Source organism: Pelecanus crispus, chromosome 1 (genome assembly GCF_030463565.1).
Source record: "Pelecanus crispus isolate bPelCri1 chromosome 1, bPelCri1.pri, whole genome shotgun sequence".
Classification (NCBI taxonomy): domain Eukaryota; kingdom Metazoa; phylum Chordata; class Aves; order Pelecaniformes; family Pelecanidae; genus Pelecanus; species Pelecanus crispus.
This window is the reverse complement of record NC_134643.1, coordinates 153,660,811-153,673,015: the sequence shown is the minus strand read 5'-3', so window position 1 is coordinate 153,673,015 and position 12,205 is coordinate 153,660,811. Positions and strand designations below refer to the sequence as shown.

At 41.3% G+C, this 12,205-nt stretch overlaps 1 protein-coding gene across 1 annotated transcript in view; it reads left to right on the top strand.

The window, feature by feature from the left end:
• The window catches only part of AFF3 (ALF transcription elongation factor 3), a 282,997-nt gene that overhangs the window by 251,144 nt on the left and 19,648 nt on the right, over nt 1-12,205 (top strand). The window contains exons 13-14 of the mRNA XM_075716381.1: nt 434-635; nt 3,215-3,339. Of these exons, the coding sequence (XP_075572496.1) occupies nt 434-635; nt 3,215-3,339 (327 nt within the window). The remainder of the gene's footprint in view (nt 1-433; nt 636-3,214; nt 3,340-12,205) is intronic.

Here is a 12,205-nt window from a genome sequence, read left to right as displayed (position 1 = left end):
CAGTCATCTTTAAACACATTTCCTGTTTTAGTTCACATATGGTTTTATTGCCATGGCTTATAAATTGTCACCTGTAATGGTGAAATAGGGCTCCATAACCTGAACTTACACTTCAGAGCCTAATCTTCATCTCCAGCTATCCCTTAAGAAATGGTGAGCAAGTGTCCATTTATCTCTGTATTTTTTTTCAAGTACTCTGATACAGACTTTATATTAACTCCAGAATTACAATTTGCCTTGAAGGGAAAGAGGAGAAACATGATACAAATTTGTAAATGAACTCTTGGTCCCAATACTGTAAGCTTGTTTCCAGATACCAATAGACTTCATCCTGCCAGCAGGTTTTAAATTCAAAGTTTTGGTAATATATAAAACATTTACCTTTCTCAAAGCCAGCTTTGTGACACTCCATTACTGTAATTTCCATTTCCAGCTTGGCAATACCAATAAATAAAAATGAGAAAATGCTTCGGTCACCCGTCTCTCCCCTCTCTGATGCATCAAAACACAAATACTCCAACGATGATTTAACTTCCTCCAGCAGACCTAATGGCAGCAGTCTATTACCTTCCATCTCCTCCAGCAAAAAACATAAGGGTGAAATCCAGTCACAGCCACATCCCGGAGACTTCAATGTAAGTTTATGCTGTTGTTCACAATATAAAGCCTAGCTGTATATTTTTCGCTTTGTATTGCAGTCCGTGACAGTTTCGCAGAATGTTATGCAAAAAAATTGTAATAATGAACATTGTATTGTAAGTTCAGTTTTTCTTATTTGGAGTTTAGCAAGGCACAGAAGAAAGTAAAGAGGGCAGGAGGTAAGGCAGGCAAATACCAAAGGCTACATAAGCAAAAGGTAAAAGCTAATGGCCCAAAACAAATGGCTTTAGGCCTCCAGAGTATCACTTGGGCACGATACAAGCCCCTTACATCCAAAAGTGTGGTGCATAAGGCCTCTACTGTATAAGGCCTCTACTCAGTCGCTGCCTACCCATGAGTGTGCCTGCAGACACTCCTACATGTCTTACAACCAGCTTTCTCAGACATTTCTACTTACTCTTGATACCAGGGAACAGCTTAGCACAAGCCTCACAACTCAGCTCCATCAGAGCCCAGGTATTCAGACACCTATCAGAAAGTCTTGATCACACTAAATGTGTCCAGAGCACCCTTCCAGTTAAGGCCATATTACTACACCGCATGGTAGCCACTGCCTTCAGAGCACGGAGAGAGAGGAGTAGATGCTGCCCCCGTTTGTGCATGAGTTCTGTGATTAGGATGCTGGAGCAAAGAGCCTGTTAGCTCTTCTGAGTGAGGGAATTCACATCTCTCTCTCTCTCCCCTCTCTCAAAATCATACCCTACCCTCCAGCCTACAGGACACTGCTGGTAGAAGAACAAGGGCAGAATATTGTCACGTCCTCCCCTTGAAGCGGTTCTGCTTTGTGTGAAATACCCAGAAGAAGCAATTTGGGCAACATCATATTGATGCCCGCTGCTGGAGCATCTAGTCAAGCTGTTAGGGCATTCTGCTGCTGCTAGAAAGGCCCACGCTCCTCTCCTTGCTACAAAAGCCATTTATATATTTTATCCTATATCTATTTGTTGTATTCGTTATTTGATACATAAGAGGCTTCAAAAGCCTAAGTATTAGTGCCTAAGCAACTTGCAGGAAAACAAACTACCTGCATTGTAGCAGTGGTCTCTTCCAGCCACTTTTGCTGTGGGGATAACTGGCCCCACAGTATATGTTAAGTATATATGTATATACTTAAATATATATGTATATACTTAAATATATTTATTTTTTGAGAGTGGAGGGGGAAGTAGTAACTATAATCTTAATTTCGGACACTTTTTAAAAAATAAGTTATCATAAATTGTGTGTTTCAAGAATATCTCACAGATGCTTTTGGTAAATTGAAATAAAGTTAATTACATAAAAACATTCCAATAAAAAGGCGTTTTAACATATCATAGCCATTAATTTATTTTTTCATGGATTAAATGTAAATTTTTAAACAATTTAACTTCTAAAACATACCTTTAGAGGTTTATAACCCATTCAGAATTGTAATGATATGATTCTTCACTGGATACCTTGAAAACAATTTAAATTCCTTCACAGGCAAATGTGCTGGAAATCAAAAGTAAAAGGTGATTGCTTTATGATCCACACCCTTAGCAAATGCGTTTCACTGAGATTTTTCTGCATAGCCTAGCAATGCACCATTTGGTCAACATTTTAACAACCTATGCAATAAAATTCTTGTGTATCTGGTTATTCATCTGAAAACTTTAGCCTGCTGAACTGATCTGGATGTGCCATATAGAAGATGAGAGCTCATGAACTATGAATGTTAGTTAGCTTTGTTTTACCCCAGCCTCCCATCTGGCACCTAACTGGCACGCCCAAGTGGTCCTTTGAATTTCTGTCAGGGACCGCAAGCCAGGGATAGCTTTTATGCGTTTGCGCTTTTTGTCCATTTCCCTATTGTTTTCCTGTCTGTCACCTGATGGAGAAAGAACAGTGTCTTCTGGCAGTGGTTATCAACCAAAACCAACCTGGGGCCCTCTGCATGGTGCGGTACCAGTGCCCACACAGCAGGTCACTCGGTGGGACGAAGGGCTCATGGGGCCACATGAAGAACAGGGCTGCAGCTGCAGGAATGCATGAGACCCTGCCAAAAGCCATGCGCTTCTGCTGTGGCACAGAGCAGTGAGCTTTCAAGCTGATCAGGGGCCCAGAGCAGAAGGAAATCTGGACCTTGGGCTACAAATCCGTACTGCAGAGGCACATCAGCAGCGCAGTGTGAAACGAGTCAAACAAGTAAGCCTTGCTCTGCTGAGGCAAGGTACAATGCTAGTTTGGAAGCTGAAGTCTAGAGATATAACTTGCTCTTCTAAATGACCACAACAGATCTATTCTTTAATAATTTCACTTACTGTGTTTCAGAGTGTTTTGATAGTTACTAATAGTTCAGCTCCGTTTCTTCTGTATATCACATTGAAACTCGAGCCCTTTAGGAAGCGCTCTGAGCAATATCTGTGAATTTGTGGTTATCGGTGACAGGACGGTTATACATACTCCCTGATGAAATAGTAGGAAAACTAACTGCCCATTTACAACACAATGCAAACACTGGTTTTTATTAGTTGCTTTTTTGAAGTTAGTAGCCAGTTCCTCAATGTCTTCTCTGCTGTTTGTTGTCTAGAAAGCAATTCACGTCAATTCAGAAAATGTTCTCTGCAATAAGCCCCAGTCCCAAACAGAGCCTTGGTCACCTCTGTCCAGCACACCCAGGGACTGCAGAAGGACAAAGCTTATCTTCGATGATATGTAAGTACAGATGACTTTAAAATAAAGAAAACAACATCATTTTCTCCATTTAAAGAGAGAAAAATGCAATTTTTCCAACAGGAACTGAGACATGGCCGGAAGTATTATAGTAATACTGTACATTGAGAAATTAATTAAACATACTATATAAAATATTTAATTTTTCATAATAAATTAAGCCTCTGATCATCAGGGAGCAGTGAGGACTGGCTATTCCCTAAAGGACAGGGAGCCAGGAGCCATGGGGCAGAACACAGCTGGCAAGGCAGGGGCCGTGCCAGCCAGGGGTCCGGTCCTACAACACCCAAGCGAGGTGAGCCGGGCTCCACTCCGAGGGTGGAGTCAGGTTTAACCAAGAGCCTAGATCCGCAGGCAAGTCCATGGTGATGAGGCAGGTCCAAGGTCAGGCCAGGAAGTCAGGTCAGGATCAGGTCCTGGGGGTCAGACACAGCCCAGTGACTGCCAGCTGTGCATAGTGGAGGCAGGTCTGAGGTACAGACAGGAGGACAGTCACCAGGTCAGGGTCCAGATCAACAAGGGCCATGGCCAGGCACAAGCATGGCTGTGAAAGGGCTGAAGACAGGCACGCTTACAATGAGTTGGACAGGGAGTGAAGGCCCAGCCCTGAGCTTAAATGGATTTCTTTAGCCCATGGGCAGAGGGGGGAGGTCCCACATGAGGCAGGACAGGGCCATTAAGCCTTTATTAGTACCCTCGAGGCTCTGGCATTAATTATGCACACATCAGACTATTAATATATACAGAACCATAGCAAGGCAGGGTGACAGAGGCACCTTTCTTGGGCACCCTTTGGAGCAAGGGGAGAGGACACATAAGAGCCTTGCATCCCTGAGCCTTGACAGCTGCTGCTGTCATTGCTACTGCTGCTCAGAAAAAGGTATTACAAAGGCAGGGTGAGCAGGAAGCAACAGTGGTTGTCATGAGTACCTGGAGGGATACCTGGCTCTCCGCACCTCCACTACATCCTTCAAATAACCCCTGCTCTCCTCCTCTGAAAATAATTTCAGCTTGTAATTATCTTTCTTTTCTTTTTGGTAAATTAAAATTGCTGGTTCGTTTCACAAGGTCATTTAGGATATGGTATTATTTAGGTAAGGTATAAAGATGAAACTGAAGGTCGAAATCCTAGTATCTAGAAAATCCCAATTCTTTCTGACTTGCCATTTTCTGGCTTGAAAATACTGATTTTTCTAGTGTAGAAGAGGTTCTGTCGGAGCTACGCCTCAGACTGCCTGGAGTGAATATAGCTCTGTAAGCTGCGTGACCTTGACGTGCCTTTTGTACTCCCAGACTTTCACCTACAACATCGCTAACTCTTTTATACCAAGGGAAACCCTGGGAAAACAGCCCTGTTTCCTCAGGAACTGCTTTTTACCAGAACTGGGATTTAATAATAATAATTGTAATAATTGTAATGTTTATTCACACCACTGGTCTCAGGGACAACTAGAGGGATGGCAGCCTCTCATACAGAGAATCCAGGTTTCCTACTATAAGGAATAAATAATTCTCATAGACTTCAAAAGGACGTAACTGTTTTGTTTGTCAAGAAAAGACTGGTGAGATTAATGTCTGTGTGTATTCATGACAGTCATAAGGACATGTACATTGGATAAATGTAATCATTTTTTCTGCCCCTTTTGGAGAAAATTCCCCCTGTGTATATATTCCTATTTTCCCTCCTTCTCCACTTCCCTCCATGTTATTTTTTAACTCTTCCAATGTATTTATTCAACAATCTCCACTGAGGAAATTTGAAACTGTTTAGAAGTACTACCTAACTCTTTATACCTCTTAGAATACTTTATAGTTTACTTGCAACTGTTCAATTTTTCTGCAGTTTGTACATGTACATATGAGGCAGAAAGGTATCAGTGTGCCTGATAAAAGTCAAAATTGTAGGACGTGCTCATCTATTTGGATTAGAAAAAAACACAGTCAGAAACAGCCACAACGGAACTATTGTATCTTCATCTGATTTTCCCTCAAGATGCTGACAAAAGACAGAGGGACTGGTTTGTTTTGTTTTTCCCCTAGAATACTGTCATAGGAAAGCTGCTTTTTTCACTGTCTCTATCATCTAAGAGGCTTTTATCACTTGCTTTCTCCATTAGTGATACATGTGATTTCTCTGGCAGGCATCTTCAATAAAACTGTTTCACCTTTTCCAAGAGAGATACAATAAAACTGTTCGTGTATAGTGCCTTCCATGTAGAATGTCCCCAAGCAACTTGTGGCCCATTAAAAAAAAAGCAATCCAAAAAGCCAAATAAGATGAAACAGAATCAAATGTGTCTTAATTTGCCCTTAAAACCCAGAAACAGTTAAATGCCTGTTGTGCTAACTAGAGGAGGGAGATTTTCATGTACTACAACTGTCATCCACAACCTGTATCTAGGAAACACCACCAGAATACCAGCTATACTAGACCTTGATTCTGAAATTACTGTGCAGAGAAGTCACTGAAATGTAGCAGATTAGACTGGCTGCAAATGTTAAATGTCAACAAATTTGACTCACATGTTAGAAGGATCAAATTAAACATGGCAGCCAGTGTCTTTCAAATTTGTATAGTACCACAGCAGAGGATTTGAAGAAATGCAATACAGTAGGTCTAAAATTATGTAGTAATCCTAATGGCAGCATTTATCCAAAATGATGCCTCTGAAGTATTTCATCTCATAATCCATGAAGTTCTGAATTACTGTAATCCAGCCATGCCTTTAAAGTCTTAATTTTAATCAGAATCTATAGTTTTTAAGAGACTAAATCCCTTATATATGATTTAAAACAACAACTAATTTTTTTGACCAATCAGTGTCTCTTTGCTTTATTCTCAATTTATTTTCTCCAGATCATTGACAACAGCTGTCACTAGCAATAAATTGGAACACAAGTAGGTCAATAAAAAGTATATCTTGCTTGGCAGAGTGCTGTATACACATACATTGCAATATAAAAGTGAGTATAGCCAACAGTCTTCAAAGGCAGGCAAAATCCTACTTCCCCTGGTTTGCCATTGTTTACTGCCTGCTCTAAATATGCTTGAAGGTACCCAGCATGCCACATGTATAAGTGACATCAGTGCTGTTTCCAGTATTAATTCTTAACAAGATTTCCGGGATTTTTGGCCATTTCTGACTCTATGAAGAGAACATTTTCAAGGCTACATAATAATGCTTCAAGCCAAATTCAGTCCTGCTGTAATTTCACTGAATGATAGAATTCCCAATAACCACATTTAGGAACAAAGTCTGTTGTCCTTGAAGTGATAAGCACAGACACGCTGTGGGTGCCGGAGGGCACAGTCCCACACCCTCCTCAAAATACTGCATGTGTGGTACAAAAAAGAGCAGAGAGTACCCAGCTTCCCAGTTTTCCTTATGGCTAAATCAGAACATGCTCCTCAGGATTATTTTCTCACTTGCATTGTGTGTTACCCTTTCAAATTTGGGGTGTGGGTTTTCTTCACTTAAATTTATTTTCCTTTTATTCTGGTCTTATAGGAGCAAGATAATGCATCTTCTTCAGCTTTTTTTTTTTTTTAATTCATGTTTTGTTGAATGTTTGTTCCACCTTTATGGATTTAAGTACTACACGCACCCACCAGCTTTACATTGTCCCAGGGACATATCCTGCTGTGAGATAACATTCCTGTGTTTGTTTGTCAATTAGTAAACCACATACCCAGAAAATATTCAACCTGTAAAGGTGTTATGCATAGAGCTCATAAAAAGCTCAAAAGATAACTTCTCGACACATCTCTTTGTTTTGGCTTGAACCCCAAGACTGTCATTTTCTGTCTCCTCTTCCTTGTTCTTCTGCCTCAGAGTGGAAAGGAAAAGGTGCTCTTGGTTTGTGACTCCCATACAACATCTGGAAGTCATCTCACTTTGAATTGCTTAAAATGCCTCAAGGACTCCTGGTCTTCTGAAGTATTCAGAGAGACTTCTGTAGTGCTGAGTACATCCTCAGGAGCACAGTTAAGGAATAGAGTTTGGCTCCTCTTTCTTCTCATCAGCAACCTAAAAAATCACTGGTCAGATAGACCAACATCTACTACACTAAGTTCCTCACAAATTCATATGCTTACTTTGGACTGCTCCCAGTTTCTTGGCTTTGGGGGATTTCAAGACATTATCTGACCATCCCATTCTTCTTCTCCTTCCCTTCTTGTGGCACTGAATTTTCCCATGTGTACACTGCCCATGAAAAATAATATTAGACTATTAGACAGCAGACACTGCATCCCATGATTAGAAAATTAAGCTGCCAGTTCTCTGCAAGACCACCTACCCCCTTTCTTTTTAGGGACACTTTGCAAGAGCTTGGTCTGGTGGGAAATAGATGCTTAATCAGCTCTAGCAGGAGATTCTCACAGGGTAAAGAATTTAGAGCCACTATTCCCTGTCATCAAAGAAAAGCTGTAGACCTCATTTGAACTTACAAGCCACATCCATGCCCCTCCTCTGTTCCTATGCGCAAGTGGTCCAGCACTGCTTATGTTTATATGATTAAACTGTCTTCACTCCCCAAAACAAAGAACACTCACTGCCTCCTGAGAACAGTCCCTGGCCTGTGCTGTCCCCCAGCTGCGCCCAGGCATTGTCTGGGACCAAGCTCAAAACTATGCTAGGGATAGTATTAGCAATTAAACAGCACGGATGATCAAACGATAGAGCTGCCATCCTTGCCCTGCTTATTTCACTTGCACAGACATAGCCAAGAAATGGTTTTATTGACAGATTCAGATCTGAAATAGCCTCTGATAATTTGGCCACTCAGGAAAAAGGATTTGTTTGCATCACTTGATTTTGATGTGCCTTTTTCTTACTCTACAGCTTGACTAGCAAATATCTTTAGTCCACAATGAATCATAACAGTGAGCAAGACACGGGTCTTCCAATCAGGCTCAGCAAACTCTCCTTCAGGTCCCAGCCACGGAGCTGACTCTCTCAGATAAAAAAGGACAGTCTCTCCCACCAGTCTCTCCCAGTCTTTCCTCACCTCTGCAACTGGTGAGCAATGAGCAGATGCCTACAGCAGGTGATGAGCACCCTCCAAACCCTGCAGCTCTTTGACTAGTCTAGGTCTAAGAGGGAGTCTCATCTAACCTCTCATGGTGTTTACCATTCTCCGACACCTCTGCTTCTTGACAGAGCTTGTTTTCCTCAGGTTTGGTGGCAAACATTGTTTCTCCTCCAAGAGCTAAAAGTCCATCCCAGTGTAACTCAGGGTTTGTCTTCTTGTGCTGGATCACAGAGCACTGTGGGTTTTCATCACCCTCAATGCCAGGATTCACAGGTGTGGTGTGTAAGAGATATTCTAATGCCTCTATTTGCAGCTTAATTCCTAAATCAGCTTTGCTGTCCCTGTGGCAGTGGAAAATATCTTTACATATGTTTGAAGAATGTGCTTCAAGTCCATTTTCCACAATATAATTACCGAGAAGTTTTCCTTTTGGACTAGAAGGCTCACTGTAATGGCCCTAGGGTGCAAAGGCCGTGATCTGCCAAGGAAACCTGGGAGCTTTCCTGATCACTCCTTCAACATATAAAGGATATTTTCATCTTCCAGTGATAACTAACCACACTAGCAAATGATGATAACCACTTTAGCCTAGAGAATCACATGTGGACTGTTCAAACTGATTTTTAGCCTGGGAATACCCTGTTCATCTTGAGAACCAACAATGAGTCATGGAGCTGGAGAGGGGCTGCGATGACTTAATGCACATGAGGAATATGAATTCCCAAAATCCCTATCAGATGCTTTCCTGGTCTTCTAGTACCTGATTATGATTTCTTTCAAATCCTATGATTTGAAGTTTCTTAGAGAGGCATTGCAGGACAGGAGCCCTGGATAGAGTCTTTGTTTCAGGATCGCCTGCTCCTTTCAGTGTAGATACCCCATACCCTAGACTCAGGTTTCACATGTACTGTCACTCAACAGTTTCACCCACACCTTGGCTTCTCACTCATCAGAGCTGGGAACATTGGAGCTGGCTGCCAGGTAGTCCTCCTCCTCTCTGCCTTTGGTTTTCAGCTGCCTCTTGGGAATTCAAGGTGTGATTGCATGGTATTTTAAAACAATATGAATCTGGACTGCTGCAGTCCTGCCCTCTCTCCCTAGGTGTGACTGTAAAGGCTTTCACCCCACCTTCAACTGAAATTAATTGATTTCAGAATATCCATTTAATATACATTGAAAGAAACACAATTGTAGTTTATCTGCAAGGATGTAATGTTTTCTCCCTCTGCTTTTAATACAGGAGCTCCAGTCACTATTGTTAATAGTGCCTCTCTCTCGCTTGTACACTTTGCCCTTGCATGTCTTAGTCTAGATATTGATTTCACGTGGATATCTTTAAGTCATGAATCTGGGTCATGCCCAGGAATTCGTAGTGGATTTTGACTCTTTCTCATGGTCTCTTGTATTTCACCACATTGACATGGGTTAGTCTGGGAGATTTTGCATTTTTGCCAAAATAGGAATCCCCACTTATTTTATCCTTCTTCATTTCATTTAAATTAGGTGCCAGGCTTTAATTTTGTCTGCTATTTTTTTCAACAGTAATTCCCTCTCTAGGTATCTGTACTATTCATCTATTCATCTAATCTAAGATATTGACCTTGTTATACTAAGCCCAACAAGATAGTAGTTGCGTGGTTGTGTGATTGAGTAAATTTTTCTTACATTTGGCCTGACTCCAATCAGATTGTTTGTTCCTTTCTGAAATGCCTACAGCATTATCATTTAAATGGGTCACAAATACTCTCTCTGCCCTCTCCACTTGTATGCTCCTCTGCTGAACTTCCCAGACCTGCTGGGTCTGCCACAGTGTGCATAAGACTCCCATAACTGAGTACCCACCTTGTACAGTGCCATGGGCTCTGCCCGACTCTGTGTGCCACCATGTGTGCCATGCCCCAGACACAGCAGTGCCATGTCCCATAAAACAGCATTTATTTTAAGTTGTGGAATGGGCAGGAGGCCATGGTACATCAGGGGAGAACACTATTTTGTGTAGTAATACCTGCTCTCCAGCTTCAGCTCTGTCCTTTACACCCAAGATGACCGTCCTTATCTGTGACCCAACATGTCAGACATGCTCCTGACATAAGTCCCAGTAGGAAACAGCAAATAGGCAGGGCTGTATACACCTACCTTTCACTTTCTGTGTTTTTCTTGCTCTTACAGGATCTTCTTCTCTTCTTGGACTGAAAGTTCAGGGCCTACTGGCACAGCTTCAAAACTGGACATGGGCTAACCCTGGCTACGCCAGTTTCTTCTGATTTGCCGCTAGCTTTGACTAAGTTTTAAAGTCACTTACTTCACTGTTCTTCTCCATTCCAGCAGACTCACTTTTTTAGGGCCTAAATTACTAAAGTTGTGAAACTGGTCCTATATTTAGAATTATGATTTAAACTGCTTTTATTACGTGCAATTGTTGTACACTGAGGAAGCACTAGTTTGTTTTTTTATAACACTTCAGCAGCATTATCTCTGAAGGGTATTAAAATATGCACTTGGCTACATTTATGATGTTTAATTGAACTTTTATTAGCTTTTTTTAATGTATCCTCATAAAGCACCATACCACGGTAAGAAATAATGTACAAGTGGTAGATTATGTAAATGAAGCAGAAAATGCTACAGTTTAGTATTTAGTTCATATAAAATATAAAAATTAGATGAAAAATGTGGTTTTGAATGCAGTTATAATTAAAATTGTATATTGGAGTCTAAGCTACACCATACTCTGTAAATACCAGCAGTTGTGCTGAGTTCCAAGGAGATTATGTTGCAGTAGATGCTGATAAATTACTGTACAAAGTAAGACTTTTATTGATTCACTTTGTTTGATTCTCTTCCCTTTTTTTACTGCATGAGTTTACATTTTTGCAATTATCTGCTAAACTGGAGTAAATTAAATTCAGAGAAGGCAGCAAAAGACAAAGGTGGCAGAGATGCACTGTAATGGCATAGAGCTAAATAGGATGAGAGAAACATATACACACACAAGCATTTCACCTGGGTAATGGTAACACCACTCTTAGGAGCTCAACAGCCTGGAAATTCTGAAAGGCTGCTTCTGGAAGGGGAGTAATTACCGTGCCCGTAGCCATCTCACCTCACGCTGGGATTCCGCGCAACATAACAAGCAATGGAAATGCTGTCTTTCCTGCTGGTTTTCGACAAGCTCCCAGAGAAAGCAGTGGCGAGGCGAGTGAGAGAAATTCTGGACAGTAGCGGATTGTTTGATAAATTTCATCCTGGATTCAGCCTCAGCCATGCTACTGAGGCTGCCCTTGTCAAAGTCATAAATGGTTTGAATGCCGCTGTTGAAAAGGAAGCCTGGCCTTGTTTGTACTATCAGATCTAGCCATGGGGGGGTTATTCTGTAAAAGGCTGGATTCTGTTGCAGTGCCTAGGTGACTGGCTCGTGTTGACTGAGAATGCGTTGAGCTGGTTCCAGCAGTACTTGATTGCTTTCCCCAATCAACATAGTAGGGTAAATTCTCCTCGAGAGCAGCCAGTTTCACATAATGACACTTGATCCCAGGGAGAATTCACCAGCAGCCTGACTTAGTTGGCACTGATGCTTTACGCTCTTTCTCTTGCCTTTCAGAGAGATATATGAGATGCATTAGAGCAGTGTATTAGAACTCCTTTTTGGCTTTGTTGAAGAGGACTATATTTCTAAAAGTACCAACGATCAGATATTTAGAAACAAAAGACTTTCTTGTGCAGTCAAGATTATTAATAGAGATAAAACACTTGCTTGTACCTGTTAATTTGAAGTCAGACTTCTTTTTAATTTTTTTTTTTTTTAAAAAGAGGC